This window comes from Odocoileus virginianus, chromosome 2, assembly GCF_023699985.2.
Source record: "Odocoileus virginianus isolate 20LAN1187 ecotype Illinois chromosome 2, Ovbor_1.2, whole genome shotgun sequence".
Classification (NCBI taxonomy): Eukaryota; Metazoa; Chordata; class Mammalia; order Artiodactyla; family Cervidae; genus Odocoileus; species Odocoileus virginianus.
The window spans coordinates 23,565,888-23,590,061 of record NC_069675.1 but is presented as its reverse complement, the minus strand read 5'-3'; the positions used below and the strand labels follow the sequence as shown (position 1 = coordinate 23,590,061).

The following is a 24,174-nucleotide window of genomic DNA, read 5'->3' as shown; positions in this document are numbered from 1 at the left end:
CTTGCTTATAAAAATTCCAGTTAGGGACTTCCCTGGAGGTCCAATGGTTAAGACTTTGCCATCCAAGGCAAGGAAGTACAGGTTTAATCCCTGCTCAGGGAGCTAAGATCCAATATGCCTGGAGGCCAAAAAACCAAAACATAAAACAAGCAATATTGTAACTAATTCAGAAAGGCATTAAAAATAGTCCATATTAAAAAAAAAAATTCCAGTTAAGAAAATGTGCATATTTGTGGGGGAGGGGATGGAAGTAGGATAGGGGTGCTCCTTGAAACAAGATCAGCGCCTGTAGAGATTGTTCCAAATGGGTGGTAGGGACACGGGGCTCACTATGCCATTCTGTCTCACTTTGTGTATGTTTAAAACATTTCATGATAAAAAGTTAAAAGACTGAGAACAACAACACAAAAAAGAGATGTCAGTCTGCCCCACTCTTTTTGCTTTGGACTCTGCTGTTACATAATAACATCAGCAGAGATCCGAACATGGGGAATTTGATTATGGGAGTTTTCACAGTGTGACTTCAACAAAGGGAAAAGTTTGATGGATTATTTCTGGAGAGTGGAGCAGTCAGGGTTTCCAAGAAGAGTGATGTTGAAATGAATAATGAAGATTCCTTGCTCAGAGATGCAGCCTGAGGGCTCTTGTCAGAGGTTCTGAGAAATTGCAGAAGGGGCCGGTGGTGATCTGGTGGATCAGCACTTCCTTGTGCAATGCAGGAAAGAGCCACACACTCTCTGCACCCCCACCCCCACCCCCTACCCCCCCGCAGTCCCTCGAGGATGGTTGGAGGATTGACTTGTACTTTATACCTGGGGCTATGGCCCGCTCAGTGCAGCCATCTAGGGCCAGCGTGGCTCCTCGTGGAGTTCTCTGGAGTCTCGGTGACTGTCAGGGGAACCCAGTTGAGGGAGTGTGTGCAGGGCAATCAGGCCTGGCAACCAGTCTCTTGCATTCTCGAAGATTCCCACTAAGCCCAGAAAGGAGCACTGGAATGCAACATGGGAAGTTCTTTCTTCTCTACGAGCCACTGGGCTCGTAGGGTGGGGTGGAAATTGGTCTATGGGTGACCACACCCATCTCCCTATCCACTTTGGCCAGAGACTTTACATCCTCAACAGCTGCTGTCTGTGTTAGGCTTTCAACTCAGGCTGTCTGTACCCAGCTCCCAGAAACCAGTTTGCAGGGGACAACTGTGACACCAGCGTTCCAATCATAACTGACCTGGGCCCTTGCACCACCGTCCCCCCGCCATGCACACTGCGTGCTCTCATTTCATTTCTAAGACAGGATTTATCTCAGGAGGTGCATCACTGATTTGTCCCATGGTTTTGTTCTGGAGTTTCTTAAATTTATTCCAAAAGCTCATCACTTAGAATGTGTGAGGGTGTTTTGTTTTTTTTTTTTAATAAGTGAGTTTCGGTGGAATAAAGAATGAAGTGATGGAGATGCCTTTATCTAGTATTGCTCACACCACTCAGTGGGATAAGACTGGACAGTGAGTGATACTTTAGGAAATAACTTGGTTCGTCCATGTCATAATTAGTTCAACTAATCAAGATGAGACATGGGCTATGAACTCTGTGGCACTGCCTTTTGAAGAGCTCATAATCCCTTAAAATCATTCAAATCCTTCTGTATAGTAACAGCACTCCTGGAAATTTCTACAAAGGAAATAATTCAAAAGAAGGGGGAAGGAAATCTTTGTATGAATATAGATATTTATGGGAGAATCACTGATAACTGTGAAAACTGGAAACAATGAACAATATACAGTAGCAGAGGAATGGTGAAACAAATTATGATGTATCTGTCTCTTTGAAAGGCACACTATCTCAAAAACATTAATGATCCATTTTGGGGGGCTGATCCCTTTCCCTGGAGGCAGTTGAGCAACTCCCTTGGAGGAATGTTCCTGATCTTTAAATATTAATCCTTGACCAACTTAATTAATCATAGCATCCACATAGCAGCAGACACATGCAGGCAAACCCAGGACCAGAACCTCTGGAGACAAATAATGACAAATCAAAAAAGACCAGCCAGAAACCCCTGACAGCCAAGAACAAATGAGGGGTTGGCATGGGCAGGATTTCTTTCATCATTACTTCTCCTGTTGGAAGCACTCAAACAAAACAGGAAATGCATCCATCCCCGGCTGCTCTTCTCTCATAATCTTGCCCCAAACTTACATGGGTAGCTCAGGGCAAATTCTGGGCCCAGGCTGCTAATGTTGTGTATTAGTGGAGTGAAGCAGGCTGACGGTCTGCAACCTGAGGTTTCTGGAGAAGAGTCTGTGTGCCAGTGTTAATTACAGCTTGACTTAAACCTTAGATTGTGGATGGACTATGAAAAAGGCAGATAGATGACTATGTGGTGAGATGAACCCAGATACTTAGATCTCTCAACAGGAAAAAGAAAAACCTTAGAATCGTCTCCAGGGGACAGACACTGTGGTAGGTCCAGTGAAAATTATAAGTTTTGGGTTAGACACAACTTCTGCCCACAACCCAAAAGAGTGTGTTAGGGGGACAGAATGGAAATATAGATAGAATTCTAGTCAATAAACATACCTCACAGAACAAAATGTAAGTACCTCGAAGGAATAAACTATGAGTTAGGTCACTTGGGTTCAAATCTCAGCTAGGCTTTCTGGTCAACTATGTGATCTTGGACAAATGCCTAGGACTTAATTTCATTTTAGGTAAAATAGAAATGAATAATGTCTAACTCAAAGGCAGGTATGAGGATTAAATAAGATCATGCATTTGAGAATCTGTCGAATCCACAATGTGGACTGCATGAGGCGATGTTTTTCAAACATGGCTACACACTAGAATCACTACCAGTGAAGTTGCTCAGTCGTATCTGACTCTTTGAGACCCCATGGACTGTAGCCTACCAGGCTCTTCCATCCATGGAGTTTTCCAGGCAAGAGTACTGGAGTGGGTTGCCATCTCCTTCTTAAGGGGATCTTCCCGACCCAAGGATCGAACCCAGGTCTCCTGCGTTACAGGCAGATGCTTTACTATTTGAGCCACCAGGGAAGCCCAAATCACTCTGGGGAATTAAAAACATACTGATGCCTGGGTCACGCCCCCAGAGATTCTGGATTGATTTTTATCATGTGTGGCTTTGGCAGTGGGATATTTAGAACTGTAGAAGAGAGAGAAACAAATCTATAATTATAGCTGGAGATTTCAAAACCTTTCTCTTACTAATTGATGGAACATGTAAAACAGAAAATTAGTAAGGATATAGAAGACTTGAGCAATGCTATCAACTAATTTAACATTTTAAGGACATTCCACTTAACAGTGTCAGAATACATGTTCTTTTCAAGAGCACACAGAAAAATTTCCAAGATAGACCATAGTCTAGCTACAAAATAAGTCTTAAGAAATTTTAAAATATCTAAATCAGAAGAATATGTTTTTTTGATCACAGAGGAGTTAAGCTAAATGTTAAAAACAGAAAGATATCTGGGAAGTAGCCAATTGTTTGGGAACGAATTTGCACACTTCTAAATAACCTACAGGTCAAAGAAGAAATCAAAAGGGCAATTAAGGAATAATCTGGAACTAAATGAAAACACAGTATATCAAAATTTGTGAAGTTTAGCCAAAACATATTTATAGGCAAGTTATACCACTAAACATAGTACAGAAGAAGAAAGGCCTTAAACCAATGACCACCATAAGCAACTAGAAAAAGAGCAAATTAAACCTCAACTAAGCAGAAAAATGTAAATTATCAAGATTAGAGAAGATATTAGTGAAATAGAAAACAGAAGCAATGGAGAAAAATACATGAAATTAAAAGCTGGTTCTTTGAGAAGATTAGTAAAATTGATAGACCTCTAGCCAGACTGATCAGGAAAAAAAGAGAAAGAAAACACAAATGACTAATATCAGGATTGAGAGAGGTGATATCACTATAGAGTCTACAGATATTAAAATTACTATAAGATAATATCAAGAATAGATTTGTGCCAATAAATATGACCAACTTAGAGGAAATATAAAAAATTTTTGATAGAATTTATCATTCAAACAAAAAAATAGATAACCAGTATAGCTGTACATCTGTTAAATAAATTGAATTAGTGGTTAAAAATTTTCCCACAAAGAAAATTTCAGTCCAAGATGAACTCTATCCAATATTTAAGGAAGAAATAATAATAATTCTACATACAAACACTTCAAGTAACTTGAAGGGGACGGGGATGGAACATATCCCAACTCATTCTATGAGACCGGAATTACTCTGATACCAAAACTAGACAAAAACACTACAATAAAAGAAAAGCAGAGACTGGTATCTCTCATGAGTATAGATGTAAAAATTCTTAAGTAAGTTTTAGCAAATGGAATCTAACTATATATATATATATATATATATATATATATATACATACACAATAATATATATATAATAATAGTAAACAAATGGATTTACCTCAAGATTTCAAGGTTAGTTTAATATTTGAAAATCAATGTAATTCACCATATTAACAGGCTTAAAAGAAAAACCAGAAGAATAGCTCAATAGATGCAGATTTGACAAAATTCAAGATCCATTTCTGATTTTTTAAAAAAACAACTCTCAGCAAAGTAGGGAACCTCTCAACTTGAGAAAGGGCATCTATGAAAAACCTAATGATAACCCATACTTAATGGAAAAGACTGGCTCTCTTTCCTCTAAGACCAAGTACCAAGCAAAGTTGTCCACTGTCACTATTTCTATTAGCAATTTACTGCTTCTAGCAAGTACAATAAGGCAAGAAAAAATACATAAAAGGAAGCCACTCTGGACAAGAACAAGTAAAGCTGTCTTTACTCTCAAAAACATAATTATCTATGTGGAAAATTCTATGGAACCTAAAAAAAGCTACAAAACTAATAAATGAATTTAGTGAGGCTGCAGGACAATATTAAAAAAAAATCAACTGTATTTCTAAATAGTTACAACAAACAGTTGGAAACTGAACTTACATAAACATTTACAAGGGCATAACAGTATCAGCTACTTAAAATTAAATCTCAAAAATGCAGTATAAGACCTGTACCCTGAAAAAACATTGCTGAAAAAAGATAAAAAAATGACCACATATATGAGAAATATACTGTGTTCTTGGATTGGGATATTTAAAATTGTTAAGCTGTCAGTTCTCCCCAAATAGATCTATAAAATCAAATCTAAATCAAAATCCCATTAGACTTTTTAAACCCAGAAGTTGACAAATATTGTAAAATTTAAGTTAATTCTAAAATTCTTATTTAGAGAAAGAATAAAGTTGGATTTCAAGACTAATAACAAAGCTATAGCAATCAAGGCAATGTGATATTAAGTATAAAGATAGATCAATGGAACAGAATGGAGACTTTACAAAAGACCCACAAATATATGGTCAATTGGCTTTTGCACAAAGGTGCAAGGCAATTCAATAGAGAAAGGTCAGTCATTTCAATAAATAGTGAATATCCCTATGCAAAAAGTAAACATCATTCCATATATTGCATCATACATAAAAACTAACTCAAAATGGATTATAGACCCAAATATAAAACCTAAAATTATAAAACGTCTAGAAAAATAACAGAGAAGAAAATCTTTGTGATCTTTGGTCAGTTATACCACCAAAAGTACAACCCATTAAAAAAATTATAAATTAAACCTTATCAAAATTAAGAACTTATGCCCTTTGAAAGACATTGTTAGGGAATAAAAAGATTGAGAGACAGTATTTGTCAATCATATATCTGACAAAGGACTTATATTCAGAATATATAAAGAACTCTTAAAACTCAACAATTAAGAAAACAAAATCCAATTAAAAAATAAGCAAGACTTCAAATATTCTCACCAAAAAAAGATATAAGGATAGCAAATATACACATGGAAAGATTCTCAATGTCAGCAGTCACTAGGAACATGTAAACTAACACCACAATGGAGATACTATTACACATCTATTAAAACAGCTAAAGTTAGAAATACTGACAATACCAATCCAATTCCTGGAGAGGATGTGGAGCAATTGGAACTCGTACATTTCTGGTAAGCAAGCAAAATGGTATTGTACAGTCACTTTGGGTAATAATTTGGCAGGTTCTTTTAAAGTTAAATGTACACTTACCATACCCACTTTTAGGTATTTACCTAGAGAAATGAAAACTCATATGCTGATACTTGTTCATGAAGGTTTATAGCAGTGCTATTCATAGTTGTTTAAAACTGGAAACAACCCAAATGTCCTTCACTGGTAAATGGTTAAGATAAATTGTGGTATATTCATATAATGGAATATTACTCAGCAATAAAAAGGACAAACTAGTAATACAGGCAACAATGTAGATGAATCTCAGAATAATTACGTTGAGTAAGAGAAATCAGGTCTCCCCCTTCAAAAAAAAAAAAGAGTATGGTTCCATTAAATTAAAATTCTAGAAAATGAGAACTAACCTATGGTGGCAGAAAGCAAACCAATTGTTGCAGAATGGATGGAGGGGTTGCCAGGGTGCACAGGGAAACTTTAGGGGTGATTAGCTTGATCATGGTGATAGTTTCACAGATGTATAACATATATCAAAATTCTTCCTACTGTACACCTAAAACATATGCAGCTTATTATATGTCAGTTATAGCTCAAGAAAGCTGTGTAAAAAACTTTTATCTAGGGGACTCTAATGTGCAGCTAAATTTGAGGACACTGAAACATGTACATAACTATCCTATGTCCTTCAGTTTTGGCTTAGAAGTTGGCTGCCATTAACCCACAGAGAGTTTTTCTACTGTCCAGATTCCAGTCCTACAACAAATCTGAAACCTACAGGATAACTACAGAATGAACACAGCCCACCAGATAAGTTCATTTTTGTAGTTCCAGGGCCTTCATTTTAAATTTCAGGGAAGGACTAAATAAAAATTCCTAATCTGAAATAAAATACAGCAAGAGACTCAAGCCTTTAAGCTTCCAGGGCTATAAATCACCCACAGTGCAGAGACAATTTTGGAACTGGTAATTTGGTGAAACTGTTCTCCCCATCCCTCACAGTCTCAGCTTCTGTGCTACCCTTACTTGATTAGAGTTTGGTGTTTGAACCTAACTCCACTTTCTGCTTCTCTTTCCTTTGACCCAATCTGCAGGGCTTCCCAAATGGTTCAGCAGTAAAGAAACCCACTGCAATGCAGGAGACACAGGAGACTCAGGTTCGATCTCTGAGTCAGGAAGATCCTTGGAGAATGATAATGGTAACCCAGTCCAGTATTCTTGCATAAAAAATCCCATGGACAGAGGAGCCTAGTGGGCTACAGTCCAAAGGGTCGCAAAGAGTCAACATGACCAAGCAACAGGATACAGAGCAGCAGTGCTTCCAAGAATAGGTCCTTGAACGTATTGAAGAAGTTGCTAGCTTTGTTAGGCTATGCGAGACCTCCTTAAATGTGTATTTCCTCTTTCCTCTCAATGACTCAAACAGGATAAACTATAAAGGACCTGAAATTGGCTGCAGGAGACCAGTCTATCCATTCCATTGTGCACGTTTTGCTCAGAGACAGTAAGATGACTGAGGGTGGCACAGTTTCACCTACAGTGTTCGTATGAATCACCTGGGGATCCTGTCAAAATGCAGAAGCTGAGCCAGTAAGACTGGGGTGGACCCCAAGACTGTGCATTTCTAACCAGCCTCTCCCTGGTAATACTGACGCTGCTAGTTGGGTTGCAAGGCAAATGACCTTTTAAAGTCCTTTCATACCTGGGACACTGTGAAGCAATAATCACCCTATATAGGGAAGAAGAAGGCATTCAAGTCAAAGGGAGGAACACTGTATCAGCTCTGACTTCGATGATACTCTCCAAGTTATGAAAACCCTGCATTACATATTATGCTCATACATCTGGTAAGAGTAAGGATCTATTTGTTGTGAATAGCTCAGAATGGTTAAAAAAAAGTTGATAGAATTTTCTTACCCTTTACTGAAAAGGATTTGTAATACAATGGTTTTTGTAGGTTACAGTTAGTCAATCCAATTTAAGTCACTTTATCATGGTTGCATCCAATCATGTCCTATGTGTGCACCCCCCCCACTTCTATGAAAGATGAAATGCTGATGTTTAATATACTACATAGCTGGTGTTTTCAGTTCTTATGACAAATGGGCTGGTTTCGCTCTTAGATAGTGAGAGGATTATATTGCATGTCCTGAATTTTCTTCTTTTTGAGGCAAAGATAGCTCTGGTAACAGCAGCAGTTGCTTTTAGTGATTTATAGTAAAATCCCTTGGAAAGAATCACAGGACAGGATTGAAGCGTGGTCATGAATCTTCCTGGGGAAGCTGGCTGCAGTCCTTGGGTGGGTCTTTCTCACCCACTACTTACTTTCCTCCCCCTCTGCTTTGTACATCATACTGCATAATTTTTTTCCAGGGCAGATTCTTGATTTTTGGAAAGGGACAGTGTAGTTTAGTTCTGCCTAAAACTGACACATTCAAACAAACACATTTCAAATCTCTTCAAATTTGTAATTGAAACCAAGAGAGTCCTTGAGGTGCTGAAGACCAGGCCAATCTATATTTTCCATCGAAATTCTTATTATGGGTCATTTTCCATCTCAGTTTCCCTTGCTATTTAAATTAGTTCATCATGATTTTCAATGAAAATAACTAAGGGAAATGCATCCATAAAAGCTAAGAGTAAATCTATATTCATGGTCCTGTATTCCTTGTCCAGGGTTCCTTATTAAGTGATTACAAGAGCAATTTTCTGTCTTTCAAGTCCATTTCTGCAGAAGAATTTGAATCACCACTGGAATGAATGTGGTAACGAGAGGAGTTCTGTCAACAATATGTGACACGAGAGAGGGGAGCAGAGGAGTTGGGCTGTCTGGACGATGGTTTTGGATGGGGTTTGGGGTTTTCGTTGTTGCCAGAAAATTCAAAGTTCAAAGAGAGTAGAAAAGCATATTGATTAGCTTTGGACTGGTCAAAGACTAGATTTATATCTGAATTTAACTAATGTTTTACACATGGTCTCCTTTGTGTTTGAAAGATGCTGTACCCCGGGTTATTTAAAGACCGGGGCCAGCTGAAAGTAATTCCTCTTCTTGTCTTCTCTCCTCCAAATCATGACCATTTAATAGGCTGGTAGGTATTAAATCTCTAGGAACAAAAGGGAGTGTGACTGGCCCGTATGACCTGTGACCTCTAAAGTCCCTGTTGGCGCCACAAGATGTTCGTGGCTTATTTTTCTCCCCAAACCTCTTCTTCCAAAGGCCACGTTCATGGGGATATCTGGAGAACCAAGCTGACCACTTGCCCATCTGACAATTCATCTTTCTTTTGCCCCGTTTATCAAAGACATTTGGATCCGCTCCTGTCAACCTCCATCAGTTAATTTTCTTTTTTAATTCTTTTAAAAAATTATTTTATTTATTTGGCTACAACGGGTCTTTGTGTGGCATGCGGGATCTAGTTCCCAGACCAGGGATTGACCCTGAGCCCCCTGCATTAGGAACACAGAGTCTTAGCCACTGGATCACCAGGAAGCCCCCTCCATCAGTTAATTTTTCTGTTTAAAACTTACGTTCTTAACATAACTGGACTTCCCTGGTGGCTCAGATGGTAAAGAATCTGCCTGTAATGTGGGAGACCTGGGTTCAATCCCTGGGTTGGGAAGAACCCCTGGAGAAGGGAATGGCGACCCACTCCAGTATTCTTGCCTGGAGAGTCCCATAGACAGAGAAGCCTGGTATTTGAGTTTGGTATTTGAACCCACTCCACTTTCTGCTTCTCTTTCTTTTGACCCAATCTGCAGGGCTTCCCCAACGGTTTAGCAGTAAAGAAACCACCTGCAATGCAGGAGACACATGGCTACAGTCCACGGGTTCGCAAAGAGTTGGACACAACTGAGCAAGTGCACTTTCACTTTTCAACATAATTAGGTGCATTGTGCTGAGCACTTTACTCATATTATCTTAGTTAATTCTCATGATCCCCATTCTAGAGGTGAGAAGTCTGAAGCTCAGGTAGGTTCCATCACTTGCTCAAGTCCTCAAGGACAGGATCCAAAATAAGGCAATTTAACCCAGACGTGTTAACCCATTGTGTATCCAGGTTCCTTCATCTGCAGGTTTTTATAGAACTGGGAGACTGAAGGAGTTTGGGAAAGGGACAAGAATATGTACTCTAATGAAGTTGCCTTAAAGCTTCCTGGTTATCCATTCATTCAACAATAGTGTGGTCATGTTCAACTCTTACAGAAGCAAGTTTTCAATGAAAGGTCAAGGCATCACTCTATGTTGTTGTTATTTAGTCACTAAGTCACGTCTGACTCTTTGCCAACTCTTGGACTGTAGCCCACCAGGCTCCTCTGTCCATGGGATGTCCCAGGCAAGAATACTGCAGTGGGGTGCCATTTCCTTCTCCAGGGGATCTTCCCAACGCAGGGACTGAACTCAAGCCTCCTGCATTGGCAGGCGGGTTCTCTACCACTGTACCACCAGGGAAGCCCAGCATCACTCAATAGCAGACACCTGTTCCTGGCAGGGGTCCCCCACACTGTTCATAGGGTAAGTCTCCTGAAGCCATGTTTCAGTTTTAAAACCTGTCCCCCTAGTCAGAGTAGGATGTGTCTCAAGCTGGTCGACGAGATTCTTTCCACTGGAAATCTGAAATTGGGAACAAGAGATGGATATTTAGCTTCTGATATAGCTGGAACTGTGTCATGCCAACAGTGTAACATGCAAACTCAGGAGCTGTAGAGAGGCCATTTTCTTCCATAAATGAGAGCGGGGAGAGGGGAGAGGGGAGGGCTTGTTAGAGGACAGGAGAGGAGAGAGAAATAATATGAGGATGATGAAGCAGACACAGAGTAGCTGAGACCAGATGGACAGGGACTTTTTGCCAATTTTCCAGTACATGGCTTCAGCTCCTCAAGAAGTATCCCTATTTCCTTAAAAACACTTTTTTTTTATTAAGCTGCTTTAAGTTGATTTCTGTGCCTTGCAACGAAAATCCTAACGAATGGATTCGAACTCCTAAGAGACCTAGGAACTCTGACACTTTTGAATCTCTCCAGAGCCCAATAGCAGACTCGGCATTCAATTAATGCTTTGTTCTTCATTCTCGGCTCCAGTATGCTCCAACCTTGCCCACTTATCTGGAGTCTTTATTCAATCATCTAATTGTATTGCCTGAATCCAGGCTGTTTTCTCTCTTGTTCACCTTACATTCTGCTATGAGATTAACCTCCCAAAACTGTGTTTTCCCTCACGTGTTACTCTCGAGTTCTAAAATCTGTCACGGTGCACCGGCCTTCTCCAGCTGTGGCGAGTGACGGCTTCTCATTGTGGTGTCTTCTTGCGGAGCACAGGCTACAGAGCGCAGGCTCAGTAGCGGTGGGGCACGGGCTTAGCTGCCTGTGGTATGCAGGATCTTCCCGGCCCAGGAATCAAACTGGTGTCCCCTGCACTGGCAGGCAAATTCTTATCCACTGCATCACCAGGTGAGTCCTCACTAGCCCCTAATTGTGTCTCCTGAACACCAAAGGAGATGGTCCATGGTAACAAGAGTTCTGTGGTCAAAGACTCTTGGGAAGTCGGATTCCCTCCTCTTTTGACCTTGCCACATACATAAAGAATATTAAAGGCTTTGAAAAGTTCTATTTATAAACCATTCCCCTGGCCCCACCCTGCTACCCCACACACAACAAAAAACAAGAACAACTCAGCTTGAATTTGACTAGACATTTCCTTTCTTGATGTGACACCTCTGGTACAAGGGGAAACAGCTACAGAATTAGGGCCAAACATCTTTCTGACTCTCTCTGCATGTGCTCCGTATATGACTTATCCAATCAGACGGACCGCTTCTCCCTCAACTGCAGACTGTAGCCACATGCGCCTCCTTCTTGCTTCCTGTGCTTTCTGGCTTCTGTGTCCCCTCCACATGGAAGGTTCCTTGCCCATCCTGCCTCCAAGCTCCACCTTCTCCTTGGAGTCTTCCCAGACCACTCAAGTCTACCTTGTGCTTATAGCTTTCTCACCTCCTAAAGCACTTGTGATTCGAACCACAGAGTTAGCACATAGTCATTCACACATAATCTGTCTCTACCTGACTCTTTCACACCTCTATGTTTGTCGACACACGAAGAGTGCAGGTTTATGGAACATGGAAACCGTATCTTTTCTTCCATAATATCTAGCTTAGGACTAGCACAGAAATATATTTTTGAGGATGATTGCACTGAATGAGTTGGATGGACTCCCTGATTTAGAATGACAAATATTTTCCCTCCATCTGCTCAAGAATGGCCTGGCCATAAGAGTAAGTATCCTTACTCTGATGCTCAGAGTAAGCCTAATGCCAGGCTTTCTCTGAAGGACACAGGGATAGCTGAATGCTTGTGAGGAGTTACTTCTGCCAATACAGGGTTCTCTTGGTCTAGAACTTTGAAGGGATCCTTACTTGCTGGTAAGGGAAAAAGGTTAGCTTGTCTGGAAACACAGGTGGTGCAGACAACCTTGCCACAATTTCCTTGTTTGGAAACAACCTAAATACTCCCCCATATAAAACCGGTCAAATTCATGATAGTAAATTCACAGCATAAAATCATAAACAGCTTTAACAAATCATATTGTCTGTAAGAATATTTAATGACTTGGGGAAATTATGATACATTGTTAAATGAGAAAAAAATTTCTAAAAGAACATACATACTATGCTTATAATTTGATTAAAAAAGAATATGCATGCATTATAAATGTAAACAAATATGTTCATATTGATTATATCTGGGTGGCGGGAACACAAGTGTTGCCTCTTTTGTTTTTCCAATCCCTTCTTGTACTTTTCTGTATTTTTTTGGTTTTCTACATTGAACATGTATTACTTTTGCAATCAGAAAAAAAATAATCAAAACACAATTCTCTGTTTTTTTTCTTCTCCCAGCTCCTGCCTTCACACAGAATGTTTCAAGTCAAGTTCAGAGGCCCAGAGATTCCTCTCTACTTTGACTTTGTGCCTTAACCTCTTATTGGTTTTGTTCAGTTTTCTTTTTGATTATGCTAACATAGGAATGTCCCAGAATCTACCAATAACCTGGGTACTGTCCAGTGTAGGCATCTGAGCTGAATGTAAGGAGCAGATCAAAAGAACCTCTGCCTCGTTCCTTCCCCAGACACATTCTGACTCCCCTCACTCTAGTTTCCTTCCCTCATTCTCTTTTCTCCTAGGAAGAAAATGCTGATGGACGTGGATATTAAAACCACATCCTTAAAAGAGATATGGAGGAAAGGTATAGGATTATACATTATCTCCCCATGAATATGTACAACTTTACTTAACTACTGCCTAAGAAAGATTCCAGCTCAGCTGGTCTGCTACTGTGCTGATCAGAGTAAGAACTGGGAAGAACTAAGACTTGAAAGGAGCCTGAAGAGGCCAGGAATTGTTACACTGGAAATGGAGAAAAGAAAAGAAAGATCCAAGGAGACAGAAGTGAGGAAGGGCATCAAGAACCTGTGTGTGTGCATGTGTATGTGTGATGGAGGTACAGAGGAGGGGGGCAGGATTGTTAGCTAACTTTGGGGAGAGTGAATGGGGCAATGGTAAGTGGAGGAAGATGTTAGATTGAGTGTTGAGAATATAATTTAAGCCCTTTGACCTTTCTCATGGGACTGGGTAAATATTTTTAACTAATTTAAATTATATTGTTATACAGGACTGTTGTTTCTTCTGCTGTGTTTTTGTGTCTACTCTGAACCACAGATGGCATCCCTATTCATGTCAAAGATGAATGCTTTCCTTATGAATGAAGGTTTCCTATGGAGAAAATGACACTGGTTTACCTTATTTCCATGCCTCTCACTACTCTCTTGGCACCAGATAAGCTCCATCAATGCACATACGTTGCTTAAGATGAAGGTGCTGCCGAACAGGCCCCTGTTCAGGAAAAAAGGCAAGATGGTTTGAGTCTGTCTTCTAAATTGGGGTCTTGTCTTCATGTCTAATCAAGGGGGATCTTCTGGAGCTTCTGCCTTGAGCTCTTTGGAAGTTCTACCTGCAGTTATTTAGGCCTGTCATGAGCTGAAGCCTCAACTCTGTAAAGTCTCTGAGATTCTACTTTGCCTCAGGACCCATAAAATCTCCTGCCCCAGACCTTATTCTGGCCTCAAACTCCTGGTGCAGCCACATGGTTGATACCACAGGGTCTCCATCTAAACTGTCTGGAGGGCCTCAGGAGCCTCATTTAACTGGTTTATCTTTAGTGTAGAGGCTCCTTGCATAACATTGGCATCTTTCGAGAAGGAATACATTGGCAGTCAACCTGGAGGCTGTAATCCCTATGGGAAAGGAAGGCAAGGCCTCCAGAAGGCCTCTGTTAACGGTGGACATGTAAGGGCCAGGCAAGCAGAACTGTTAACCATCTGCATCCAATAATGGCAGAAATCTGGTGAAATGGCCTGGGTACTGCCCCAGACATCTGGTACTGCAGCAGCCTTCACTGAGAAGGCACTTAAAGGAAGAGGTGAAGAGACAGGAGTTTCTTTAGTCTTCACTTGTAGGATCCTGTCCTTTAGCCTCTACTGTCTCTGCTGGCTCTGTCAACCTGTACAGTTGTCTCTCTGTATCCACGGGGTGCTGGTGCCAGGAGTCTCTGCAAATACTAAAATCCGTGGATGCTCAAATACTTTATGAAAGATGGTAAAGTCCACTGAATACAGCTGACCCTCCATATCCATGGACTAAACAATCTGTGGTTGATTGAACCCCTTAATGAGAAACCTGCAAATAGGGAGTGCTGATTTTACATTTATTAAAAATCATCCATGTACAAGTAGACTCAGGCAGTTCACACCCACGTTGTTCAAGTGTCAACTGTAATTGGCCCACTTAGGGCTGGAAGAACAGCTGAAAAGCAACTGACAATGATGGGACCTTGGGTAAGTCAGTGTCATTGGTCCAGGCTTTTATTACTCTATATATGGTTAATAAAGTCACTTTATTACCCACCATGTGGGAGATTATATCTATCATCTATCTATCTATCTATCTAGTGAGTATGAGCATTCAGGTTGCTCATTCCAACCTGACCTGACTTTGCCCATGAATCATGTGTTTATGGTCAGCTCCAACTTCTCTTTCTGGTTCCCCTTTTCTCTTGGCACTGAAATTTTGGACGGGCAAGGGAGTAAGTCTCTCTGTATCTGGATTGTTTTCACTCATTCCAAAAAACATGCATTGTTTTCTCTACCATGTGTCAGGCATTGTTCTGGCCATCTCAGATGTATTTGTGAACAATATAGAGAGAGATCCCTGTGCGGGTGGAGTTGAGGGGAAGATAGATAATAATAAGCAATAAACATAAATATATAAATCATATAGTATGTTAGGAGATAATAAATGCTTTGGGGACAAGAAAGAACAAGGTTGTGCAGGTTAAGGGTGATCAAGAGTGTCAGGATGCAGGGAAAGCGCAAGTCTCGGTATTACACAGGGTGGTCAAGTGGGTCTTATTGAAAAGTTGAGAATCTAAAGACTGCAGAAATGAGAAAGCTGGAAGTAGACTCTGGGCAAGAGTGTTCTGGTAGAGGGTACATCAAGATCAAGGAGGCTGGGCTCCCAGAATGAGTGAGGAAGGGAGTATCCAGAGAGGAAGACAGGGAATTCCCTGGTGGTCCAGCGATTAGAACTCTGTGCTTCCAACTGCCAGGGAACTGAGTTCGATTCCTGGTTGGGGAACTAAGATCCTGCAAGTCATGCAGCTTGGTCAAAAAAAAAAAAAGAATAAAATAAAATACTCCAAAGAAGAAAGAGGTGAATGCTGGGAGAGGTGGGTAGATAGTTAATGTAGGACCTCTTTTGGCCATTATAAAGACTAGTTTTTATACTGAGAGGAATAGGGACTTGTTAAAGAGTAACCCTAAAAGAATTAGAGGAGAGAGGGCTTTTGAAGTTTTGATTAGAGAGTGATATGGTCTAAAGTATATTCTAAAAGGATCACTCTGGCTTCTTTGCTGAAGGCCAGAGTATACGTGGGGAGACTTGACAGGTAATCCAGGAGAGAGATGATGGTGTCTTTGACTAGGATGGCAGCCATGAAGGAGGTGAGAAGTGGTTGGATTCTGGGTGTATTCTGTTGGTAGAGTTAATATCTACCAGATCTGATGTGCATGTGAGAAGAAAACAAGAGTGAAGGATAACTCAGTTTTCTGGCCTGAACCACTGAAAGAATAGAGTTGCCACCCATTATGACAGGAAAGACTGCAGGCAGATCAAGTTTGGGGAGCATCTCGAGAATTCAGTTTTGGACATCTTGAGTTTGGAGCTATGGGGCAGACAGCTGGATATATGAGTCTAGAGTTCAGGGAAGAGGTCTGGACTAGAGATATAAATGTGGGTCATGGGTGTATTGATTGTATGTAAAACCACATATCTGGATGAGACCATCAAAAGAGGTGGATAAAGGAAGAGGAGAGGACTGAAGTCTGAGTCCTGGGCAAGTCAATATTTAGAGGTCAGGAGAAAGAGGGGGAACCATGGAAAGAGACCAAGAAGATGGGTGCAGTGAGAGAGGACAGAAACCAAGAGAGTGAGATGCTCTGGAAGCCTAGGGAAAAACATATACGGAGGAGGGGGATGCGGTCCATTATATCAGATGCTATTAATAAGACGAGAACTGAGTATTGACCACTGGATTTAGTTAAGTCATGCTGACTTGGGCCAGAATAATTTCTGTGGAACTCTGAGGGATATAGACCTGATTATGGGGTTGGTGTAAGAGAGGACTGGAGGAGAGGAATTGGACATACCAAGTACAGATGATTCTTCTAAGGGATCTGCTCTAATGTGGAGCAAAAAATGTGACAGCCTGCCAAGGGAAGTACAGTCATTAAAAGACTATTTTTTTTAAAAGATGCAGGAAATAATAGCATGTTTTTGTGCTGATGGAAAGAATCCAGCAGAGAGTAATAATTTGGTGTAGGAGAGGAAAGAATTACTGAGTAATGTCCATGAGTAGGTGAGAGGGACTGGATTGCCTATACAAGTGGAGGAATTTGCTTTTGATGGATGAGTCAGCACTGAGATAGTAGGTGGAAAGGCAAAGTATGAAGATGAAACTGCTGGACAGGGGATAAATGCGATGTTATGGATCTGCAGCTTTCTCCTTTGGCTCCTTCTATTTTCCCAGGGGAAAAAGAATCCCATTAGATTCTTTGAGAATTCAGGTGATAGAGAGTGTGGAGGGAATATGAAGGGTTTGAGAAGAGAAAAGAAAGTATGAAACTGTGAGTTTCATCCAGGAGCCTAGGTGAGTGAGTGGACCAGGGAAACCTAAGTATTACAGTTAGGAAGCACTAAGGGCCCACTTAAGTTTCATCAGTATGAACTTCAAATGAGGTCAAGCAGCCTGGCTGTGTGTATTTCTCCAGCTGACATGGTCATGAAATTTTACACTGGGTCTGGAGGGGAGAAGGAACATCAAAGGGGTGGGCAACAGTGAAGGGTGGTGGGATCAATTGATTGAAAGTTCTCATTGGGTCAGAGGATAACTGAGATCAAGCAAGGTGATAACTTGGAAAGATAGGAAGATGCATAAAATTGAGATTATGGAGGGACTGCAGTCATGTGTAATCACAACTATGGGTTGAGGGGAGGGAAAAATCACTGGAGGACAGAAATTCAAGAGGTTGAAAGGTTGAGGTATTGAAAGAGTCATTGATATGTATACCGAATCACCAAGAGTTAAGACAGTGTTGGAAAGAGTGATGGTGAACCAAGATCTAGAAAAATTGCAAACAAAATATGGCCAGGGGTCAGGAGAAGATAGCAGGGATTGGTAAAATCTGATAAGATGCAACTAAATGTGGTATGCAAGAGACTACTTGCAAAGGTGACAATCAGGATTAAGGAGGACACCTAACTCCCCTCTAGGCCTAGAGAAGAAGGCTGGGAGAAAAAAGACCCCACTGGAGAAAGCTGTGGGGTCAGCAATGAACTCAGGGGAGAGCTGGGGGTCCCATAGGGAAAGAAGTGAAGAGGATGCTCAGAGAACAGACTGAGGATAAAGGAAAGTTTGCTAATCATGGATTATGAACTCCAGACGTCACGGAAGAAGTTTCAAGAGTGGGGAGAGTGGGAGAGGCCACAGAATAGGAGAAAGACAGAGCCTCGGGGAGCCAGGGGGATTTCAGGACTGACATAACAGGAGCAAGTTCACCATGAGATTAGTCCCATTGGATACAAAGCAGATGATGGTGGCAAGGTTGAGCACTGGGATTTCAAGGGCTCCCACTAATGCGGGAGGTGAGAGGAGGCTCTCTGAAGAGAACGTGCCCCGACCCAACAGTCAAGTCCCTGAAGGGGCCTTTCCTACTCCTTTCCTGCTCTCTTAATTGGTCGCCTTTTCCAAAGGCAGTTGTGACAAGTCTGAGTGCCACACTACCCACTGGGTTTGAAAGAAGGTGGACAGACTTTCCTGTCTCTGATAACTGAATTTCCTGTTTCTCTAAAAGCTCTAAAAGCACTTCATCACATTCACGCCCTCCACACCCCAGAGTACACATCCGGGGTTCTGTTGACACCCTTGTCCCATGGACTCCTGCCAAGAAGGTCCGAGTTCAAACATTCAGGGCTGAAACTCTCCCCCACGGACATCTGGGGAAGGCTGAGGCAGTCCCAAGGTCTATCAGGTAGCCCGTCTAAGGCCATCTCATCTGCCTTCACGTCGCCACACAAAACCTCTCCTCTCTGCTGGCACAGTAAACTGCTTTGGCAGGAAAGCTTCCAAGTTCGGAGAAGATGGTTTTCCCTCCTGTGGGCCACACTTCAGAGCGCATAGCTGCTCACCATCTTGGTGAATGAGATCGTGCATCAGTTCCTGGCTGCTCAAACCCACAGTTAATCACTTGGTCCTCGTCTTCATTCAGCTCCTCTGCCGGGCTCAGTTCTGTCCTGGTTGAAAGCCAGACCCATTCCTTTGGGCTCACTCACAGCCTGAGCCGGCAGCCCTCTAATCACCTCCAGGGTGTGCTTCTGGACACTCCCCAAGGCGCTTCCAGAAGGAGGTTTGGGGAAGGCAGCCCAAGATACTAATAAAAGTGTGGTGTTTGCAAAGATACATGAAAGGACGAGCTTCTGGGAAGCAGCTGATGTTCTGACATCCAAGTCAGTTGTTCAAACACTAATTTCTCATCTTGCGGTCTTCCAGGATCTCAGAAATCTTCTCTGCTCTGGTATGACTGGGTGCCTTGTCCAGGGGAGCCCTACACTCTCTCCTACCCTCACTTTAACTTACCTCAACCATTCTACCTTAACCAGCTCTCCAGAAAAGATATCCAAACCAGAATGTGAGTAGTTAAACTCAACAGTTACCTCTTAAGTGAATAACTGCATTTTAGTGAGAGAGATGGGGGTCAGCAAATTCAAATGTTAGTGGGCCAATAGGAGTATGGAAGTGAAAAACAGGATGCGATGGCTGGGATTAGGATGGACTCATCAGTGTGGCCAGCTCTTAAGACGTAGGGGGAGAAGCTAAAAGAAAAAAAAAGAAAACCCAGATATTTCTGTACCATCTTCCAATTTTAAATGCTTGGTAATTAACTCAACTTTTAAGAAACACTAGGAAAGCTAGACAAATATCTTCGGGTCGCCTTGGCCCATGCATGACCCAAGATGAGACAACAGTGACCTGTAAGCATACATCTGATTCTGTGTTGAGCACAATGGTTCTTTTATAGTTGACTTTTAGGCCACTTGTCCTGAAATCACACAGGAAGGCCTGACCTTGATGACTGGATCCAGGCCACTCAGAGTCCTCCTCCTATGGGCAGTGTGTTCCCCTGTACTCTGGAGTCTTGGAATAGGTTGCCTGGCCCCCTCAGGAAAACCATCGATTTCAATGAAGCTGCAATCACTGCGGCCTGCTGGAGGCTGGTGGGTGTGACAGCAATGTCTTCCTCACTGTGAAACGCAGCTGAAGGCTGAAGTGGAGTCATTTCAATCTCTGGTCAGAAAGAGCATCAGAGTGGATTACCCTACAGCAGCGGTTCCACAGGTAGCCATCGAAGTCAGAGCCCTGGGCTTGAAACTCTCCTCTGCTAATTAGTCTCTCTGACCTCAGTTTTCTCATCTGTAAAGCAGGGAATTAATAGTACATTCTAAGTAGGGTTCAGCATAATGAGCTGGGCAAGTGTTTCCTGTGCACAGCCACTGAAGAGGAAGCACCCACATTGGAAAAGGGGTGTGACTTCATTTTTAAACCAGGGCTCTAGTTAGTATTTAGCAAGAGCTTATTTTTACAGTCACATTTGAAAACTGGTGGTTCAGATCTGTTTCACTCATCATCTCCAAACCTGCCTTGCGCTTCACCACTCTCTCCTGGAGCCATAAGATTCTCTGAGATCCTGGGGACAGTTTTTGTGTCTGAATCCCTTAGCCCCGGGCGGTGGAACTTCATTAGCCTTTTCCCCAGTGGAGTCTTTTCCTGTCCAACAGGCTCTTTCTCAGCGAGCTGTACCTGAACAAGTCCCAGGCTCAGGAGACTGGTTCAGAAAGTCCCACTAAACTCCTGGGAACCAGCGTGCTGGGAAAGCAACTCTCTTTTCTAATGTGGCCATACCCACTCTTGGCACATACTTAACTCCCCCTCTTCCTTTTCCCCCTCTTTTAAATACAGCCTGCCTCCAGCCTGTTCCCCACCATCACCCCGCCTCTCCCCAAACAAAAAGTGCTATCAAAAATTCAGAATCAAACTCCACATTTTAAGATGTGATTTAGATGGTTGCCTTCCAACCTAAGGCAGCATCCCCTGTGCATCATTGTAAGAGGAGCCAGCATTTCCGGAAGACTGGCCACACAGCCTGGGGTCCCTGGGAGAAGCCTTTAAAAAAATACCAGCGCAGGAAGGGAGCCGTCTGCGAATGGCAGTTAGAGAGGTGTGTCCAGAGTACAGAGAAAACCCTCAGGTTAGGCAGTTAGGGGGTCTGAGGACAGGAAAGGGAAGCCAGGCCTCAGAAACAGACAGAGTCCGCCCCTCCCGACTCAAGACAGCCGCCTGCAGCGCAGCGATGGCCGGAAGTGCCGGGCTCGGAGGAGGGTGCGCGGGGAGGGGCTGCCTGCGAGCGGCGTCTCCCAACCGGACTGGGATGTTTCTAGCACCTGTGTTTCTGTCTCCCCCTGGATTTCCGCGGTCTGGGGCTGCAGCGGGTGTAGGGGGGATGAGGGAGCGCACCTCTTGCGGCTGATTCTCGGCCTCGGGGCTCCGGCTGCTGAGGGAGTTCCAGGATCCAAACGAAGGCCATATGGGGGAACCTCGAGGAGAGGAGAGCGGCTCTCACCGTGGGCGGCTAGGCCCGGTGAAACCCGGGGCTTTCCAACCCCACCTCGTGTTCTGTTGACCGCAGCCTCGGGCGTGGGCGGCGGGGGAAGTGGCTCCCACCTTCCTCGTCGCCTGGGGCTCTGGCTCTCCCTCTCCTGCTCCTCCAAAGGGTTAACGCCTGAACGGTTGTCCACTCTCCGAGAGGGGATGGGGTGAGGGTGGGGGGAGGTATCTGCCTTTGGAAAGAGGGGCCCAGAGGGCCCGGGGTGGCCTTTCTCTATTCAGACCCCTGTGTAGAGTCCAGGCCATCCGGGCCTGCACCCTCAACTTCCCCTAATCACGACGTGCCTGACTGTTCTCAGACTGCGATGACATCATTTCAAAAAATGAAAATAACTGCTCTTTAGGCTTTTAAAGAACCTGGAGGGCAAATCAACCCGAGGAAGAGTCTTCCGCCGGTCCCTGAGGCGGCCGTCTAGAGTGCCTACCTGTTTTAATGCCGCCCTGTCTGCTCCACCAGAAGAGGCCCTGGGCAGGGTGGGCGGAAGATCCAGGGGGGTTAAGGGCCGCAGCGGTACCTAGAGAAACGAGAACATCGTCGATGTTGATCCAGCACGCTCCTTTTCTCACTCAACCTCGGGGCGGCACAAACGTGGTAGCGCTGTTGTTAGGGTGACCATTTCACAGGTGGAGAAACTGAGGCTTAGGAAGACCAAGGGACGTGCCCTCAAAGGGAGTTAGCAAGAGCCACCTTCAGTTTCAAACTCAGATTCCGGGGACCCGCGGGGGGTGGCGGCAGCCGGGGGCGGGGGGCGGTGGCGCGGCAGGGACCGTGGAGGCGGGAGGGCTGGCGCGGGGCGGGGGCGGTTCAGCCGGCGGCGGCCTCGCGGGGAGGAGCCGGGGCCGGGGGAGCCGCACAGGTCTGGGGCCGCTCGAGGGACGGTTTGGTCGCCGGGACTAGAGGAGGCCCTCCGGGAATCCGGAGCGGGACTGCGAGGCCCGGGCAGCTGCCAGACGCGGCTGGTGACTGGCCCGCGCCGCCGGCCCCCACCTCCGGGCCGCGCTGCGGTCGGGCAGCGAGCAGGCCGCATACCGCTCGGCGCAGAGGAAATGGCTGGAATTCCTCCCGCGGCGCCTCGCGCTCGGGCTTCGGGGCGGGCGGGGCGCTGGCGAGGGCTGCGCGGCTCCCAGCCCGCGGCACCGAGGGGGCACCCCTTTCCTGGGAGCGCGGCCGTCACTCACTGCCAGCATCCGCGCTCCCCGGGCACAGGCTCAGCCCCCACAGAGACCACGGCCCTGCTCAGTCTCCTGGCCCCGTAACCTGTCCCTGGTTGTCTGGGCCGGCCATCTGGGAAGCTGTTCTAAGCCCCTGCCGATCGGGCCTCGGGCCCCACTTCTGGGATGGTGCAACCGGGGCGCACTGCACGCGGGGGCCTCAGCAGAGCGTGATGCTGAAGCTCCAGGCAGGGGGGCCTCTGCAAGCCCCAGCCTACGCTTTTGGAAATACCTGGCCACCGCTATCTGCAAATGTTCTAGGCTATTGAAGTGTTTGTTAAATGAATGAATGAATGAGAATTGGGCAGGCACAGTACAAACAAAAGCAGAGACCAAAGGAAAAACAGGCCAAATGTAGATCCTGCTAGAAAGCGCTCAGTTTTCCCTGCTGCACTCGCAAAGAACTTGCCACCGCGAGGCAAACCCAACCCTGAGGTCCGGGCACCAAGACTGCTTTGACCTTCACACCTTGAGCCTGGTCTTAGCGCCAAGGCCCATTCTCACTCTCTTCCCCTTGCTCTAAGCTCTGAGCTTGGTTTAGCGGGAAGTGCCTCCTTTTGCTAGCTCACCCTTCCACATCTCCACCTACAATACTTCCCATACTGGCCCTCCTCCTTTCTTTCTTCTTTTTTGGCCCATACCCCATGACATGTGGGATCTTAGTTCCCAGACCAGGGATCAAACCTAAACCCAGGGAGGGAACCTGGAGGACTGCTGGGGAAGTCCTTTTTTTTTTTTTTTTTTCCCCCTGGACCTCCTCTTTTCTCTGCAGAAGCCTCAAGAGAGTCTGATTCCACATGAAGTGGGTTGTCTGGACTGGGGCACAGAAGGTGGGGGCCTGCGCCAAGCCTAGGGGCAGAGACAGTGGTGGCTGTCTGCTCCTCCCATTCCCCTCCTCTCCTCCCACCCCCATGGGATAGTTTCAAGCAAGGGATCAAAGCAGGGACAGGGTTTCCCAAATTGATCCGCCTCTGAGTCCAGGTTATCAGTTTAAATTTCTACTTTCTCTAGGGCTCCTCAATAGCCAGACCTCAACCTGGGGCCCCAGGAGGCATTAGGAGGCCAGAGGCAGGCCTGTCCTAAGGCACTTGTCTCTCCGCAGTCAGGCTGAGAGGGGGGTGGTGGAACTGGGGAGGGGCAGGGAGTAAGGTGTCATTTCCAGACTGCCCCTGGATGCTTGCCCACGAGGAGCAGGCCCAGGAGGCCTTGGCAGACCCTTCATACAGATGCAGGCAGACAGAAACACAGACAGCTCACAGTGACAGTCTTGGTTCTGGGAATTTTGGAAATCAAAACTCCTACATTTTTCAAAAGAAAAAGGAACAGATTTTGGCATCTTTGCTCCAGAAACAGGAACTGACCAAGACAGTGACCTCTGATAATCACTTCCTCATCTCAGTGCTCAGAAGCTGGTGGGTTCCCCAGTGTTCTGTGGATAGGGACCTGAGGACTTAAGCAGAGAGAAAGAAAGAGAAAGGAGAAAGGCATAGAAGAGAAGAAGGAGGCAAGGAGGGGAGATATATATATATATATATATATATTTTTTTTTTTTTTACATATTTATTTATTTATTTGGCTGC

General features: G+C 44.2%; 1 protein-coding gene across 1 annotated transcript in view; it reads right to left on the bottom strand.

Annotated features, from left to right (window-relative positions):
- The window catches only part of LOC139036768 (collagen alpha-1(I) chain-like), a 62,991-nt gene extending 40,581 nt beyond the window's left edge, over positions 1–22,410 (bottom strand). Inside the window, exons 1-5 of the mRNA XM_070472627.1 lie at positions 22,071–22,410; positions 21,808–21,897; positions 21,233–21,312; positions 20,036–20,131; positions 13,848–13,941 (exon numbers count right to left, since the gene is read on the bottom strand). Of these exons, the coding sequence (XP_070328728.1) occupies positions 13,867–13,941; positions 20,036–20,131; positions 21,233–21,312; positions 21,808–21,897; positions 22,071–22,410 (681 nt within the window). The 3' untranslated portion in view covers positions 13,848–13,866. The remainder of the gene's footprint in view (positions 1–13,847; positions 13,942–20,035; positions 20,132–21,232; positions 21,313–21,807; positions 21,898–22,070) is intronic.
- Positions 22,411–24,174: the final 1,764 nt, after the last annotated feature.